Genomic DNA, 18,732 nt, shown 5'->3' with positions numbered 1-18,732 from the left:
CGACGCTGAGATGAAGGCAAACAGTCTAAAAAAGGAAAGCGACCGTCAGCCAAGAGTTACAATTGTTACAACTAAAGCCAACTGTAGACGTCTGGAAATGTAGGAAGCGTGCTATAACCGTTTATCACCAGAAGGTGTTGCCAAAGAGAACGAAACTGATTTCCTCGAGATTATATCTTTAAGTGAAGTTGAGTGATTACATTTCACTGGATCTAGGTGACTTTCCAGCTTCTCATAATCCATCTCTCCCTCTGTGCTAGACCAGCATGGCTTCTTGTTCCTGAATCAAAGATGCATGCTCCCTCTTTGGATTTTGACTGCAACTGAGCTGATCCACCCTCCATCCAACCTTCCCATCTCCACTGTTTTCTAGTTTTCTCTTCTTCTTGCTCTGGTCTGACCCTCTGCATTTAGAGTGTTAGCAGATTTTTTAATAGGACAGTATTTCCCTGGCTATTCATGAGAGCTCAGCAGGGCCATATGCAGCAGGGGGATGACAGTCAGAGGGAGGCAGAGGGAGTGGGGCCCAGTTCAGGTCCTGGAGGTGGAAGACAGGCAGGGGGGTCACAAGGCCAAGGGCAGAAGAAGGCCTCATCCCAGTCAGAGCACCCCTCCTTCAGTAAGATGAGCCAGAACGCCAGGGAGAGCATGGGGGTTCTTGGCCAGGGACTGAAACAGCTGTTCCAGCAGCAGCGTAAACGCCTCTCCCTCTCTCGCTCCACCATCCCCTCCTCGTCTTCCTCCTCATCTTCCTCTGTAGTGTCAGCAGGTAGAGCCTCCCCCTCTGCCCCTGAGGACACCTTGGGGCCCCGCTGTCCTGAATCTGACCACCTCTGTGCTCCTGTGGTTCCCTCTGCAGCCTGGCTCGGCTCAGTCGCTGGGGGCGCAATGAGGCGGGGGACCAGCCTGCAGAGCCGGCGGAGTAAGGGCTCCGGGTCCGGGAGTGGAGACCGGGACCCTCTCCTGAGAGGAAGCCCTCAGGCCCCCCACCGCCGTTACACCCACGACCCACAGCAGCACATCAGCCGTCCACGCTCCTCTTCCACCACTGAAACCACACCCAGCAGCCCCACACCTGGACACACTGGCGGCGATGTGGTGCTGTCGTCAGGGTACCAGTCCACGGAGGAGACAGACAGGGTAAGTGACAGCAACTGTGATTCATATTATCGCTCCACAGACTGATCGATGTGTCTCCTTTACCCTCTTACTGGTGTCAGGCCTTGTTTGTCAGTGAACTGTCAATCAAAAGCTGAAGTTCACCTTGCTGCTGATGTAACCGTCCTGCTGTATTAGCTTTGAACACAGAAAGTGTCGCTGTTGTCTGACATCTCTGCTGACTGATGTTAAACAGTACAGACTCTTGTAATAGTGCAAGAATTTTTTTGTATGACCAAAAGAAAGGAAAGTCTGTCCTAAACAGTATTCATGTGCCCATATGAACATTGAAACAGGTTTTGCTTGTTGTAATTATTCCTGCTGTTGGTACCAGACATTATGATACCCTTCCTTAAATTGCTTTCAATGGCCTGTCTACAGCTGGTATTAACATTCATCTTGGGTGATCTGTTCACAAGTGGACAGCTCATGGTACAGGTGTGAATGCACCCTGTTAAGCCAAATCAAATGAATATCCTCCGAGGTTAATACCTCTTGATACCAAATTTACTCTTTGTGTTACCATTCCTTTCTGGGGCTTATCACCTGAACACTGTCATGGGAAAAATTAGGAGGGAATATTGTTTTAAAATGATTCATTTTGGAAGATATTTACGGTAATTTGAACAACTCATGAAAGGTTAAGAAAAACTTTGACGGAGCAGCATTTCTGTGGATTTTGTACATAATCACTTCCATTGGAAGTGCTGTAGGAAGGGACTGTTAAATGGCCAGAATAAACAGGAAGAATTTGCATTTCTGTTTAAATGCACTTATCTAAAAGCTCTGCCTTTTTATTATAATATAGTATAGTATGTGGGATTCTGTGTTCTGCAACTTCTGTGAGTAAAAATGAGAAGCATAGATTGTTTGTGTTTCTGTGTATCCATGTGCATCACTCAAATATTGGTTTAAACCTCTTCCCAGCCCTTCACGTTCTAATCTTTTGCCTCAAGTTAGAAATGTTCACACCCTCAGGCGTCTCAGACTGCAGCCCTTTCTGTCTGCCACCAGAGGTCACTGTCAGACCAGCTTTCCTGCTGTGAGCAGCACTGGGCTCGGTTCATGTGGAGGTTGTGTTTGCATTATGAGCTCATCAGTGTTGGAGAATATTGAAGACTTGGCTTAATTAAAAAGGGACTCTGTATCAGCTTGTCACAGGTAGAGTTATGGCTGTTTATCAGTCCAGCTGTGGTCAGTAGGTGGAGACCAGGAGCTTTAGATATTCACTTTAACTGACTGTGAGTTAGATTAATGTACTCCTTCAAATGCAGTATCCTTCAGTCCTGTGTAAATGACCTTACCTGGTATGATGGAGCAGGACTGAGAGCCTGACATCTGTGCTTCCTTCCTCCTGCTGCTGTGATAGACGCCCGTCAACCTGTCCGTGGTCTGTCGCTTGCCCTTGGCAGTGACAATAACCTGTCTCGTTCATCTCTAGTTAACATCTCAGCCACAGCAACGCGGCAATGTCATTCAGGTCATGCGAGCGGTCGCCGTGGTTACCCCGAAACTTGCGGCAAGCCGCCTACAACTACACCCTGCTTGGGTTGCCATAGTAACAGCGTGGTCGACCTTGGCGGCGTTTGACATCCTGCTGTTAGTGGAGGTCGAGGGGAAATATTTCACTGTGCATCAGGAATGATCAGTCTTTTTTCTCTTATTCTTTTTTCATGCTTTCAGTCAAAAATTCCCTTCCTGCCCTTCTCTTGTCTTTTCTTCCTCTTTTTTTCCCCTCTTTCCCCCCCTCTGTCCCCCTCCCTCTGTCCCTGGAGAGAGTTAGCACAGACAGTCAGCTGGTCCCTCCTCCGCTCCCATCTCCCCCTCCTCCATCTCTCCCACCGCCACCATCACCACCTCCTCCTCACCCCACCCTTCGGCTCAGTGACAGGAAGCAGGAGGCAACCTTGCCTCGTCCTAGATGAGTGAGAGCTGAGGCTGTGTGTGAATGTGTATCAGAAGAGGATGTGAAGGGGTGTGTGCATGTGTGACTGTAAGACCTCATTTTTGTCTACTCAGTCTGCGTATACTGTAAATCATTTGTGTAGTGACAGCCACGTGGTGTGTGTGTGGAAGAGAGAGAAGGAGACGGGGCTCAGGGATCTCTGTGAATATGAGTGGAGGGCAACACAGCTGAGCTTTCTTCATCTCTGCATGCTCTCCCTCCTTTTTTCATCTCCCTCCCTCTGTTTCCCTCTCTCTCTCCTCCTGTGTTTGCACAGTAGACGAAAGCGGTGCAGATCACTTATGTGTGTGCGCATGGATGTTTGGCGAGGAGGGTAGTGTGTGTGCCTTCAGTATGTGAGTGTAAAGTGTACTATGTGAGGCGGTGTGTACTTTAGAGGGAGAGGAGTAGAGTTGGGGTTCCAGCTGTGGGTGCAGCAGTCAGTCAGGATGGTGCAGCGCTTCAGTCTTCGTAGACAGTACTCCAAGGTAAGCTTAAAACAAAGATTGTTTAGTCTCTGTATTTTCCTGTCTCAGTGCTGCAGCTCCATTAATGGCTAAAGGCACAGTTGTGATCATTTATTCTTTTACCACCTCTCTGTCTATCATTATTCCTCCTCCAGCGTTTTGGCATTGTGTCAAAGAGTTTGTGTTTTTGGCTGCTTGATCAGTGCTTTGTTCGGGACAGCAGTCATAATGGGGACAATTAACTCAGTTGTCAGTTGCAGAAACAATATAAATGTATCAGCCAGTTGACAATTGAAGATAAAGCATTGTTGCACTGTGTGTCAACTTTTTTAGAATTCAAAGATGTTCCTCTGAGTTTCCATTCACTTTAATATCCGTCAATGTATACAGTAACTGAGTGGTCCGTCTTTGCACTTTATCTCTAGTTAAATAGTAACTCGTACAGCACTAAGAGCTTTAACCTATGAGGTCAGTGGGAGTCGTTACCAAGGGATGTAATTAATGGTAAATATTTTGTTTGGTTATTGCTGATTGGGGAGCATTTATGACACATGTGCAATAAGTGGCTACTTAACTGTTCTCTACAACTGTCCATGAAAATGATATATCTACCCCCTGGTGGCAGTGCTGCTAAAGAGGGTAGAGGGGCTGTTTTCAAACTTAGCATTAGGTCTGCTAAAAGCCCGCTGTTCTGCAGATGGTGCTCAGCCTGTGGGATTAATTACAATTAGCTGCCGATTAATTGATTGACTGACTACACCCACTATTATTCATCTTAAGCTCTGTGTGACGCTGCTGGTGGATGTTCATGTGCCTGGAAGCATCAACATGTGCGTGAACACACATGCACACATGGGCAGCCAAAGGCACAGTCTCACTTTCAGGCTGGAAGGCCTGATCCCAGACTGCTGGAGACGGATCCAGTCTGGTCTTTCCTCTCTCCTCAGAGGGATGGAGATTCAAAACAGGAGTAAAAACAGATAAAGGAAGTGTATGGCTGCAAGGTGCAAAATGTTTAGTGTGAGGTTGGAGTTTTAGACATTAGATGGGGAGTAGGGGAGGGAGTGGGCTCTAGTGGGATATGAGCTGAGATTGAGAACAGGAGCCAAGCCCGGAGGCTAGTCCTCACACACTGTAAGGTTTTTGTGTGTGAAAGAGATTGAAGCTGTGTTTGTTTGCGGAGAACAAAAACCTCCTCCAGGGCCCGTCTGCAAACGGTCACTGACCTCGTCTCCATTGGATAGATGACCCGTCTCTTTACTTCAGGCCACATCGCCACACGTCCACCTGTCTTTCTGCTCACTCTTCTTTTGTTTATCACAGTGTTTTGGTTTCCATGTCAGAGATTACATCCTGTGTTCTTCATGCCTAACCAGCACAAAAAGCCTTAAATTTAACAGAATTTAAGACATAAACATACAGCTGAACTGAAATCGTGCAGCTGCATGCAGACTAAAACTGAAGACACAAATGTGACATTAATGCCTTCTTTTCTTTAAACTCATAATTTGTTTATTTCGAGCTTGGTTCCTATTACAGTGTGATAGAAATGCACAGTTTCATATTTAATCGTGCCTTATCCTGTTTCATCTGTATTAATATTATCATATATTATTCAAATCCACTAATTACATAGAAAAAGAAGAAAACAATCTTTGAAACAGGACAGTTTTTGCATAATGTATGCAGGGGAAAAATACTAAATACCATAGAAGATGGTTTGAGGATTTGTATCCCAAAGTGCTCTAAGTAAAATTTGTGTCTTATGTTTCTGTAAGAGTCCAAATGTGCCACATTTAAAGGTTGGATAGCTGCGTTAATTAGAACAAAGTGGAGGCCAAAAGACGACTTAAACTCTTACAGTTTCCGTACTTTTTAAAGCCATGTTCTGTTGGATTGTTCTATACACTTAAGCCTGCCACTAATAAGATTTCTAACAAACAAAGTTTCTGCATTTGGACAATAAGTCTTGCTAATGAAGAATCTGGATCTCCTTTGTAACTCCACCACTGCAGTCCTGTAAGAGAGCAGGAAGGAGAAGTGTCAGAGGGAGGTGCAGAACATCACCTGGTCCCCTGGGGCTTGTTCCTGCCTGCTAGTTCAACATCCTCATCAGTGCGCTCTCATTGTCTCTCACCTCCCCAGGCTACCGGCTGCGCGTTGATGAAAGCGCTTGTGCCCTTTTCAGGAGGACACCGCGGCTCATCCTGGAGCTATTTTAGTGACATTGAGTTATTTGAAAAGTTTCAAAACACAGTCACGGGGTGTTGCTAGGACACATTCAAACATGTGCAGCCTGGGCTGCAGATGCTACAATAACTATCAAGTCTTATTAAACCACAGCCACCGCAGATTTCCCTCTAGTTGTAATCTGAGCACAATTCATCAGAGCATGCAGTCAAACCTGTGTGTAATCAAACAACTGAGTTTCGATTGGCTTTTAGCAGAGAGAGAGATAGAGCCATGTGCTCTTGCGCCCCACAGGAGGTGATGTCATCCCACTGCTGTTTGTCAACTACCAGCCTGTAGCAGTTTTTCAGGCACAGTGTGTGTGGGCGTGTGCTTCTGTTGTCAGCAAACCATCATGACTCTTTGTGGTGTAGAGCTGTTGACACTAACCATCTTGGGATGGGCAGATGTGTGACTTGAGGTTTTTTGTAACATTCAGGGCCCATGTTTTTGTTCCTTTTATCCTCTGTAACCTCTGCCCTGTCCCCTGCTTGCCCTTCTTTCTACCCCACAGTCATTTTCTACCCTTTCGGTTCCCAGCAGTCTTCTGTTCTTCATCTTAACAAACAAAACACCTCTTTTCCTTTAATTCTTTTTTTTATGTGTAAATACTGCCTTGCTCACTTTTCTCCCACAGTTACCACTGAATCAGTAGTAGTGTATCAGTGTTGTAGTCTACTATATATACACTGTATAGTGTGGTGTGTGGGTGTTTCTGTGGCAGGGAGACAGGTATTGATTATTAGAACAAACACTGTTATTGATCGTGAATTAAACACAATGGATCTGTTTTGGCTCTATCCTGTGCTCTTCTCTTCATTGCTCGTTACCACTCGGTTAGTGTGTGTGTTGTGTTTGTGTGCACTAAATGTGTTTGTGATTATTCAGATGGGTGTCGAATTAGATCAGGTTTTTGGCCATCATGAGGTGCCACAGCAGCTTCAGGGCTCCTTGGAACAGGTCCAACAACGCTCCAGACTCTACTGGAGGGATTAAACACCATTCGACCCAAAAATAAACCTTAATTTTGTAATTTAATGGTGTTGGTAGAGAGAGTGCTGCCTAAAGGCTTCTTCACTTAGTTAAAAAAAATGGTAGTGTTGTGTCTGCCTGTGTATGATGAAGACGTATACCAGCCATCTCATTGTGAATTTCTGTCAATAGTTTAATGCAGGCTGTCAAAGTGTAAAAGAGGCCTACAGTGGTTTGAGCATCATTTCAAATTAAAACCAATAATTTAACCACATTTTCTCTGGATTGGGAACTTTGGCCTGTGACAGCTCAGATTTGTATATTATATACAGCCTTTAAAACATCTCGCTTACAAAAACCCATGTGTGTTCAAGCTGACTGACATCTGTTGACTATGGGGACCATAATGTTTGACTCTTAATCAAACTTAATTCTTTATTGTATATGAAGCATGCAAATTTGTTATTCATTCATTAAGAGTTAGGCAGTTCATCTTCCTACCACACAGTCTGCCTTCTGATGCATGACAGTAAACCAAAGTTTGCACACAGCCCTGTGCCAAACTTCTTCACCTGGCTTTGTGTGCAGATAGTTCTGATGGACGCTCTTTAGCAACCGTCTAAAGTGTAAAACTTTGAAAAGTCATTAATCAGTCGTACATGTTACAGCTTTGCAGTGTATACCGAAATGTAAGCCTGATGAGCCAAAATAATTACATACTTTGAGAAGAACGCGTCAAAGTAATTAAATCTATCTCCACCAACAATTTTGCTCAATAGACACCAAACTTCCTACAGAGCACTTTCAGACCCCAAATAACCCAATTTTTTATGTAAAAAATATTACAAAATGTTGATGTCATGCTAAACGCAGTGCAGAAAATTTTGGCTTTTAACCCCATTTAAACAATTACATTGAATCATTGAGTTGGATCTGAGTTTATCTCTTGTGGAGCAAACAAGATTGGATTAAGTTGAAGATTAAAATCACAAATGTTCAGAGCTTTATCTTGATGACTAAATATTTGACACTAGTTTGACATTGTTTTAAGTGCATGGACAGCTGTCGTCACATCACTGGCGGGGGCCTAAATTCTAGTGTGAAACCACCTCTATCACAGGTTTTCCACTGAAGTGCAACATGATCATTTGTGGCTATGTTTGTGAGCTCAACTTCTGAGTGATGCAGAATGAACATCTTGTACCTTCTGATAGGCAAAGGAAAAATATGAGCTTTAATGAACTTAATCATGTTACTTTAATTTGTAACCTGTCTGTATGTGTGTGTGTGTGTGTGTGTGTGTGTGTGTGTGTTAATACTATTGTACATATTTGTGCATTTGTGAGAGAGTAAATGCAGCTTTTTCGAAGATCTTCTATCAAACAGGAGGTCTTCCTCTCTGAACAGTGCTTCACCTCTTTCTTTGCCCTTCACCTCCTCACTGTTTGTCTTACTACACGTCTCAGAGACTCTCTTCCTTTCGCTCTCAGCCTCTCTTCATCCCATTCCCTCTCATCCTTGTCCACTGCTCAGACAGTGGAGCCGGTTGCCCATCTCCATGGTAACAGGTTGATGTTCAAAGAGGGCCGTTGCGGCTTTACCCGGCTGAACGCTCACAGGTTCATCGTCTGATCTCGCAACCACCTCATCAGCCTGTCTGGTGGAAAAACAACCTCTTAGAAATGTCTTCTAAAATTAGACTCCGATGCAGTTTGCCGAACACACCTACTTTCGGTTCTGCGTTTGTTCTAGACCTCAGAATTAGGCTTTCTCTTTCGTCAAGGATTTAACATGGCACAGCTACACAGGAGACGGGTTTGAATGGCACCCTGTCGCTTAGATCTCAGTGCTGTTTCCTGTTTCTCTACCGATGCATATTTAAATTGAGCCCCTCAGCATGACGCACAGAGAAAGCTGTGAGTTGTGCTGCAGTGTCAGTAAATAAAAGTTTGTGCTTGACAGTTTCAGACCTCTGTGGGACTCCTGTCTTCCACTTCAAAGAGAATGAACAAAACAAAGTAAATAGATGCGATGTACATGTTTTGTTGTATCAAGTAAAATCCTGAGAGTGGCCTTGAATCAGATGCTCGTGTTGTGTGTGTGCAGGCGTGCCTGTGTATGCATCCTGTGTGCGTGTCTTTGTGTGTGCTTGAACTCTCCACCCAACTGTTTGTGCTCCCTTTGAAGCGTAGCCCCAGCCTGTTTAATTAGGCTGTTGAATATTCATTTGTGACTACACATATAGGCCAACGCCCTTAGCATTCACAATAGTGGGAACACCTTACGCTATTCCACACACTTAAGCTAACAGACATCACGGCTTCCCAGTCGACGCATAACAACACAAACAATTTAGTGTGTGAAACCATCAGGGCGGATGTGACAGTGTGAAAGGAATGACTAAGAGAAAGGCTAAAAAGAGAGATGGGGTGGGTTAATGTTTGAAAGATAAATGAAGGTGTGTGTGTGTGTCTGTGTGAGGGCGAGTGTCGATTAGTAGGATTCATGGGGAAAGAGAGAGGAAGATAAAGCTGCAAGTTTGAAGCCATTCGTCCCTCTCAGACAGCTTTATAGGCTCCTAATCTGGCTCTTAATGAGGAAGGAGTCTGCGGCAGCTCCGCCTGATTCTCTGCTGCTATTAATAGACAGATGTCAGAACTCATAATGGCCACTTATTAAGGGCATTTAAATGTATTATTATATCTGCAGAAGAGATTGACATTTACTCTTTCCTTATTATCAAAGGACAACATCAGCTGATTACTGAAAATAACATCAAACTGTTCTAACAATGTTAAATTATTAGTTATTATAATTTGGGGCCTAACTATTATTCTGAATGAGTTTAAGTTGGTTGTGCGTGTCTGTGCAGGAGGTCATGTGCATTTATGTGTACATTCATGTCAGCACTGAGTCACTATGGGTCATTCTTTGTGTATTTATTTTTGGCCTGCAGCTGGTCCTTCCTTTTTAGGCTGTGTGAGGTTTTGTGTGTGTGTAAGTAAGAGGGGACATTATTGTCGGCATGCACGTGTTGTTCTGTTTTCTCAGCCGTTGCACGATTGCCACATACTCGACCCACATTTCTGTTCCTCAGACACGGTCCTCTGGCTCGGTTAATTCTTGGGTCTACATTGCTCGCTTTGACCGAGGCGGCTGTCAGTATTAGTATTAGTATTGTCAAAATACACGGCTGTGCATGTGTTGATTAAAAATCGTGTGTTTGGTTTCCTTCTCTTTACTCAGGGTGGTCAGCAGATTGTTTTCAAAAGGAAATTGCTCATTCTGAGAGAGAGGGAGAGAGAAACAGCGAGACAGACTCAGAGGGGGCACGCTCCGCATCCCTGCCACTCCCTGCTCAGTCTATATCATTTGTGTGACTCTGATGAATTATGGATGAGGCTATAGATCGCTGAGCTCAGCTCTGCTCCACTGACCCACTTAGAACACACATGGACACACATTTCAAATCTGATCCCGACCTCTAGAGAATATCATCACATTTTCTCTCCACTAATATCCAGAACCATTCTGCTCATTCTTATGTGTGTCAGGCAGAAGGAATCCTGGGAATGGTTTATTTTTTCCCTGCTTGCAGCTATCTGAAAAGCTTCACTTTCCCAGTGAAAATCACCTCTAGAGCACTGAAACAACAATGCATGTTTTGGTTCCTGCAAATACTTAAGCTGGTCAGAATTATGCTCCTTCTGCACTCTGACGTAGACACAGTTATTTCATTTGAAATCTGCCTTTAACTCACACTTTTTCTAATCTTATCTCATGATCTCCTGCCTTGAAATAATGTATAACCACAAAGGTTACACCATTCTCCACCCACAACTTTGCCGTGTCTGCCGTTCATCTCCTTGACATAACCTCCCTTCCTCCCTTTTTCTCAGAATCTGCCCACAAGGCACCTGTGTGCCTCTATGTCACATAGGGTTCGAATTATGTTACATAAAGGGCGGCATGTCTGGCAGGAGGAGGAGTGATAATGAAAGAATGCAATAAAAAGAAAGGTTATTGACAGGAAATGGTTGCAGTCAAAGACAGACCAGTAACAGAGTCAATTGTCCGTACAGCAGTTGACACACTGTGCAGTATGTTTTATGCTCTAGCTCCCTCTGGTGTATTGATACTGTAGCTGGTTGTAATATTTATTTATAGTTATATTCTCATCTGATTTGATGGTATAAAACATTAATAGTCTTTACTCTGATCTTCATTATGTAGCATGAACCCAATGAATGACACTGTGAATTTCCCAAATGATGGACATTCTAGTGTATGTTTGAGCTTTTTTGGAGCTTATGTGTCTGAAAGAGAGTGGGTGATTTGGGTGGTCAATGAGAGAATTCCCGCTAAGATTATTATTTGGTAATAGCTGTCACGCCGATGAGCGCTATCAGCCGAATGCCAAGCTTCATTATCTGTCCTCTTGTTATGAAATCTACTGCATCAAGGGTGGCCTTATTCGCTAAAATTTCCCAGCCCCCAGACCATCCAATAAGTATGTTTCAAAGTGGGGAGAGGGTTCAGCCTGGGGCCACAATGTTTGATATGGGGTTCTGGTGGAGGGGACAAGAAAACTGAGAAGGGGCCAAACCAAATAATCGTTCGGGGCCAAAACTCTGGGACTGTTTGTTCTAGATTCTTCATCTTCCTGCTTATGAATAGGCTGGCAGTGTGTTTGGGTCTGCATACTGCCCCATGGTACTCTGGGTATTGTACATCACTCAGCCGAACAAACTCCGCATATTGGGCTGGTGCCCTTTCTGTTTCAATGTTGCATAACCAGGATGGGTTGAGTATAAACAGAAGCAGCTCCAACAAGTACCAATCACCACCGAACATACATTGTTTCTCCGCACGTACCCACTCTGTTTCCCTTCACGCACACACACTGCTTTGTTGTACATACACACTTTGTTTCAACCCGTGTATCCACACTGTCGATTCAAGATATCACACCATCACCTCAACGTACACTTACATACCTTCACCTGCAAAAGCAAAACACTCGAGGTAATCACCTTACCAAAACTGATAACTAAGCAATTATTTATACTTTTCTTTTTGTGTCTTCTCACTTAACTTTCAAAATGCATAGGCAAACAGGAGGTTTAAACATTATATTGTACCATAGCAAACCCACATATATGAATACAGCAGGTACACATGCTGGCCTTAAACCAACTGTACTCCGAGGATATCATTAAGACATTTAAATGTATAATAACGCGAGCCAAAATTGTGTTTCTTTCTTCTAAGAATCAGCTAACAATCACCACTTAACTTAGCAAATGCAATGCTAGAAAACACTTAACAAGAACAGTATCAAACTCCTCTATCGTTACAAAAGTCGCCTGAGTAAACAAGACGTAAAAAAGACTCACTGTCGCTAGCTGAGTGTTGCCAAAGTAAGTAGCACAACGCTGCTGTGAAGAATGCAGGATGACACGGTTGTAAAATTGCATTAACAGGGACTTTTTAGTTTTAGTGCAATTAATCTGTGGGGGTGCAAACTCTCTAACATGGAAGACAAAATGCTTCGTTCTCTGACATAGGGCCGATGCTTTCCCCGACTGTGTATGTCCGGACAGGGTATGAAACCGACAGAACTTGTAACCACTTCGTTGTTATTGTTGTTTGTTTGTTTTCCTTCCTGTCTGGCTCTTGTATGCCAGTGTTGGAGCTGGCTAGTAGGATATTTCACGCTCTCTGACCTTGCCACTCATAATGGACCCTGTGTATAAAGTGCCCAGTGGTTTATGTAACTGCTAATAGGCCCATTGATTATACTGGAGCTTAGAGCAGGGAGAACTGGACAGCCAGGCTTGCACAGGAGGCTTCTTTTTTTTATGGGGACGGTATTGTTCAACGAGGCCTGAGCCCCGAGTCATGGTTGTCTCCTCTCTCAGGCTTGAATTACCCCCAGTCCGTGCAGACAAAGCTCTCGCTCTTCTTCCTTTACGTAACCTCTCACACCCCCAAACCGCTCCACAGCATAACCCCTCACAATTTACGATCACATGGAGGGGCCTGTGGTGCGGGAGCAGTGAACCAACGATTTGGTACATTCTACACAAAACTGAATTCGTCTCTTTCTATAACATCATGGAGTACAAATTCTAATAGCTCTCCCTCCTAATGTAATACACGTTTTCTGTTTTAGTCACGCTCTCTATATGGCTCTCTGTTTATCATGCTAACTCAATTCACCCTTTTTTACATCAAACTCCAGTCACATCAGAGCCAGTCTCTTCCCCTTCTTTTCTGGATTCTTCCAAAACTTTTTGGCTGTGCAGCACCCGCCTGGCCTCAGTTCAGCACCAGACACTGTCCTTTGAATGACAATGAGTATTATGTATTATGAAAATCTTACTGCCTCTGTCCTCAGCTAGAAGAAACATCTCCACAAGTAGATTTCTACGCCTTCATGTGTGGGCTCATCAGTCAGAGAATTGTCCATACAGTGAGTTGACTACCTTTGTGTTCCAACCAGAAACATGTGTTGTGTAAAAACAGAAGATTTCTCATCGATTTTACGCAAGTAGTTTGAGTCAAGGGGTGGAAACACTAGCGGTGTCAAATAAGTGTTATTCACTGAGGGTGGAGGTTTGCGTGAAGCTTGCCACTGTTGTCTACACGATTGTTGTGATTAAAGCAAGAAAGCAAGCTGCATATTTAAAGCTTGCAATTAAAAAGACATGAAGCTGGAATCAGCAACAAATGACAGAAAGCTGACAATAAACAAGTGCCAAGCTTCTCTAACATCTATACTTAGTGCGTCTTAATTTCAGCTGTCTATGGAGTACCATTTCAAACACTGTTTTTGCATTTAGCGGAGCCCACACATGAAATGGGCAGGCATTACTACTATTACAAACAGGTTGGTTTAGATTTGCCAGTCTTAATCTTCCAAAGCAATGATTAAGCTTGGCACCTCTCTGCATTGTCATCATTCATTTAGGTCCATTATTACTGCATTTAGTGTTAAAAGAAAATGTCCACATGTAAAATAATATTTTGTTCTGGGATTTTCAAAACAAAATGCAGACTTACAACACAAAGAGATAGCATGTTAGCCTTGTACTCAACTCTTAATAGTCGCTACTGCTACAGTTTCTATACTTTTTATATGTTCATATGATTGGAAAATTAAAATACATTATAGAAAAAACACAAAATGTGCTATACCGTCACTAGCCGTAAAAGTTTTATGCGACATCTTTTCAATGCAATACTGTAATTGTTGCTCAACATGGTGATGTTTTCATTACAATAGGTGCTCCTACACTATAGTTCAAATTGTTATAGCCTAAAGTGTTACTGCTGGGCGTGTCCTACTGTATAACTTAAACAGCATTCCTGCTCTGGACTGGCCACATACCTCACCTGTTCAAGAGTTCATGTCCTCTTAAGACAAGATGCACGTGATGTATTCTTCAAATTGGGTCATGTTTTGTCAACAAGGTGATGATGCCACTTAAAGATCACGACAGATAACTTTACTGAGCAACTGTTTTGCTTAATATTTTCACACATTTGCATATGAAAATGAATGTGTTGTAAATGCTACAAATGAACTTAGTTGCCAGTGTGATGCAACTCTTATGCACTTGTTTTTAGGACTAGGACACATTACCGATGTGTCTGTAGAAAACTTCTCCACATGTACCTTTGCTTAGTGGAGACTAGAAACAGTAAGATTTACAGACAGTGGCTAGTGTTGAAAAGAGACTGGGGGATGACACGCAGCAAAGGGTGGGAGTTGCCGCATCAAGGACTGTGCCCTCTGTATTTGGGATTCTGAGCTACACCGGCACCCTTGGACCACTCCTTTTAATAAGAATTCTGTTACCATCTTAATGATCCTAACATGCTAATTTAAGTAACACCTAATTTCAGTCACAGCTGTTCTTTCTATCCCCTAATTTCGCCCAGCTAATGTGGCCATAATGAGGTGAAACAGCCTTTGAGGCCAGCTTCTCCATTTTCTATGTGGGTTGCGACACATCAGTCACTTGTCAAGGCATGAGAACACCCCCCTCTGTGAATTTGTCATTGCGGAGCCACTCTGCTATTTGGAGTATGTAAATATGGCATGCTACCAGAGAATGTGTGAGATATCCTGAGTCACCCTGAAAGCTTGGGTATTCCTGGACAGACAGGAGCTGCTGGGGGGCCACAGGGCCTCTGTAGGGGACTGAGACCTCAGGCTAGAGTGACCTGCTGAGAACAAGGCAAAGAATGATAGTAATGCAATCCTGTCTGAAAGGAGCCTGTTAGTCAGAAGAAAGAGTGAGGTATTCCCCTCAGTGATGATTGACAGTAGAGTCATCAGTAAGAAAAACAACTGTTGTTGTCAGAAGTTCCCGTATTGTCTGATGTATATGTCGCACCTATTTATGAATCCAGTCCAGGAACCAGTTCCACCAGCTGTTCAAACTCAGCCTTGTAATAACATGTGGTCATCAACCTATTGCACCACAAACTTAATCTTTATAGATTGGTTGTTTTTAAATATGAACCCCTACTAACTCACACGTATTACTAACTAAACAAACTAGCAAGCTAGGTTACTGGTGTAAGCTTGCTGCTGTTATTTGTTGTCTCGATCGAAGTCTTAATCTTAAAGATTTCAGGTTTGTTCTCGGCGGCACCTATGGCAAATAAACTGTAATTACGGGAGCACACTTTCCAGATATCCAGACAGTGTTGCATACGTCCACGGTTGGCTCTGGTCGCTTTCCTTTTTAGACTGTTCACTTATTGTTGAAGTTGTATCTGTAGTCATCGATCTTTTCTTTGTTTGTTCAGATTAGATTACTGTTTACTCGCAACACTTGCAGAGACCGGAAAAGCAGCCGCTTAGCTCCACCTACCCTCTCTGGCAGACCAACCACTGCTGGGTGATGGAAAACGCGTCACTAACTGGGCGCCGCTTGTGATTTTTGTCAGTGAAAGTCATAGTCACCCTTGACACCCAGTCCATAATACTGCAAATGCAAAGGCTTTCATCAGTGGGCCACAGGCTCAATCAACATTGTGTTACCTCATTCTGCGATAGAAAGTGATTTGACAGACATTTTTTTTCGAGATTATTACTTGAATTTAATAATTACTAATATAAACTTTCGCCCTAAAACTGTGAAGATTGGTGTTTATGTTACAGCTTGTGTGAGACTTCCTGTTTACATTGTTGAATGCTTTTTATTACATGTTCCTGCAGATGTTTTCTATCAACATGTTCCCTAAGTCCTTATTATCTTACCCATTTTGTTAAACATTTTTGAAATAGCTGGTGCAACCCAGTCCAGATGTTATGACCTCTTGCTTGGATTAAGTTATAAAGACAGTAAACATGTTAATCATGCGTGAATGGAAAGTGCCATAAGGGAAACGTAGTAAAAGGCAAGGTGCTTAAGTGATACACAGCTTATGACTAAATGACTTCCTTTAAGTCCAGTCCCAGACTTTAAACAACTGATGCTACTATGCGTCCCTTTGATTAAACACTGGGGTCAAGCCTACATGCCACACACCTCCTCTTCCATCCGAGCAAGTCGTACTTGTTCTTATATAAGCAGACTTAACCTCCCCTCTCTCTCCTGGTCCCCTAACTCCTCCTGCTCTCTCATTAAAGCCGGTATTCATGTTCTCCTCTCCCCCTCCCTCCCGTCGGCCTCTGCACTGAAGTCTTTAGTGGCCCATGTCCTGCCTTACCCCCTACGCTCCATGCTTCTCTTTTTCTTCCTAATTGGTTTGTACACTTTAGGAAGTGACGGCTCACATGAAACCAAGACGAGAGAAGCATGTGCAACAGCTCATAAAACTGGGTTTGTGGGGGCGCTTGAATATGAATTTGCTGGTGATTTAATAGAGTGGAGGAATTTAATTTCCAAATTTGTGACTAATTAATTATTCTAGAGTAATATTTTCCAAATTCCTGAAATAAATGTGGCCTAAACTGATTTCTGTAAACCAAATTAATTGCTCATATTTCAGTAAAAAGTGATCACATGCTGCTTGTGTGAAATCGCAGCAGAATACAATAGACCAAAGCAGTGATGAAGCACTTCATTCATCGGTGGATAAGTAACACGGTGACGCACAAACTCGGGCCATCGTCATGTGTCCGCACATATGCACAGTTTTGAATAGCAGCCTTGTAATCATCATATGACCGTGTAATCTGTATAATCTGAAGGGTTTTCTTTCTCGCCCCACTTTAAAGTAAAACTGTGAACTCCTTTGCACATGTGTGTTCATGTTATACAACCTATGTGAAAACTTTAACCTCAGTTTGGGCCGTTCAGTGTGTGGTATTTGTGTGCAGAAACACTCGGTCTAACTGTTTGTGAAAGCACGCAGGCAGCGGAAGGTGATTCATTACAGCGTGATCGCTCTGGAAACTGATTGGCTGCGACAATCAAACTGTGTGATAATTGAAAGGAGGGAGTGCAAGATTTTTCTCCCTTTCTTTCTGCCTGGGCTAGCCACTGTTTTGGAGCTGAGCTGGCCTAGAAACTCCAACAGAAGAAAAGCCTTTCCCCCCCCCCGCCCTTCACAAAGCTTTCTCACAACCCCTCTCTCCTTTGCTCCCTCTCGCTCCGTCTCCCTCTCAGTGACAGCTCCTGGTGGGCTCTTTTTTTTTCACTCCCTCGCTCTCCTCACATCCGTCCTCTGGGTCTCTGCCTGTCTTTTTCTCCCTCTGAGGATTTTATCCCCGACGGACTCTTTGAACACTTAACTTCTCAGTAAACTCTTCCCTCTTTTAACCCTGCCTCCAACGGGGCCCAGTGAGTCTTCATCCGATTAACTGCCTCCGCTCTGTCACCGAAAACCCGCATCAGACGGACCCTTTCCTCCAGAGGAGTCCTTGCTTCCCACTGATGAAGCCTGTCTGTGGGAGTTGTGCTTATCGAAGCGCGTGTGTGTGTTTCATAGGCTGTCTGCCGGTTGCTGTGTACAGCAGAGCGTGTGTTAGCACTGAAGCGTGGTCATGGGCTTTGAGGAGCGGCTGCTCAGTGAAACAGCAGCACCACACTCCCTAGACTCTGCGGCTATCAATAATAATGCTTCATTGCAGGAGGGACTGAGCACTCTATGGATTCTGGATATTCAATCAGACCTCTAATTCCAAAGAGTCTCTACTTCCTTGTTGTCAAGTTGAGTCTTTGTCAAGTGGACTTTGAGTCAAGTGGATTTTGTTAGTCCTGAGTGATGGGTGCTCACCCGGGGCCTCGCTTGTCCCCTCTCCCCCGGCTGTGGTCGTCTCCTGAGGGACACTCAAACAGATAGACAGACCAAGCAAATTCCAAGCCGCACGCATGCGTCTCCCCGCCATGGAGGTGATCCTCAACCTGGTAGCTGCTGACACCTCTCCACTTCCCACTCCCACCACCGTGAGTCCCCACTTGTTTACAGTGTGTGTGTGTGTGTGTGTGTGTGTGTTTTTTGTCTTGAGGTTTTTGATTAATTTTATTCACTTTCTCACCGACTCAAGCCTGTGTCATGAAGCATTTACCTACATTAAGGTGTTCATCTTTGTACTCACCTGTTGTGTGTTGTTACATGCTTTGTGTGTTGCAACTAAACACGATACTGTTGAAACCAAAGAAGGCGTTTCAGAAAGCCACAAAATCTGGTAGGAGACCAGTCTGGTGGATGTAAAAAGGATTTGTCTGGAAATCATTTGGACTGAAAGTCTTTGTTGTAATAGTTGGGCTTCAGAAAATCCTCAGTTTTTTCTTCTTTTTCCCAAGAGCGAACCTCTCAGCTGTTCACGTGCGTTTCTTTCTTTTGGATCCAAAATCGAAGCTTTTCTCTCAGCCTCTGAATTCCTGAGAAAATACAATAGCAGGTTGTTTGTCACTGTGTACCAGTCTTTTCTGCTTGTTGTAGTGCAGCTTTGTGCTGTAATACATAAGTGCAGGTGTTGGGTAAACTGACTCT

At 43.7% G+C, this 18,732-nt stretch overlaps 1 protein-coding gene across 1 annotated transcript in view; it reads left to right on the top strand.

Moving 5' to 3' along the window:
- The first annotated feature begins 480 nt into the window (after positions 1-480).
- The window catches only part of tmcc1a (transmembrane and coiled-coil domain family 1a), a 30,987-nt gene continuing 12,735 nt past the window's right edge, over positions 481-18,732 (top strand). Inside the window, exon 1 of the mRNA XM_069660748.1 lies at positions 481-1,140. Coding sequence (XP_069516849.1) covers positions 481-1,140 — 660 coding nt within the window. The remainder of the gene's footprint in view (positions 1,141-18,732) is intronic.

This window comes from Semicossyphus pulcher, unplaced genomic scaffold (genome assembly GCF_022749685.1).
Source record: "Semicossyphus pulcher isolate SPU_LCO1_2020_fin unplaced genomic scaffold, fSemPul1.0.p SCAF_13, whole genome shotgun sequence".
In the NCBI taxonomy this organism is placed as follows: domain Eukaryota; kingdom Metazoa; phylum Chordata; class Actinopteri; order Labriformes; family Labridae; genus Semicossyphus; species Semicossyphus pulcher.
The sequence above is the reverse complement of the archived record's forward strand: the minus strand, read 5'-3'. Positions and strand labels throughout refer to the sequence as shown.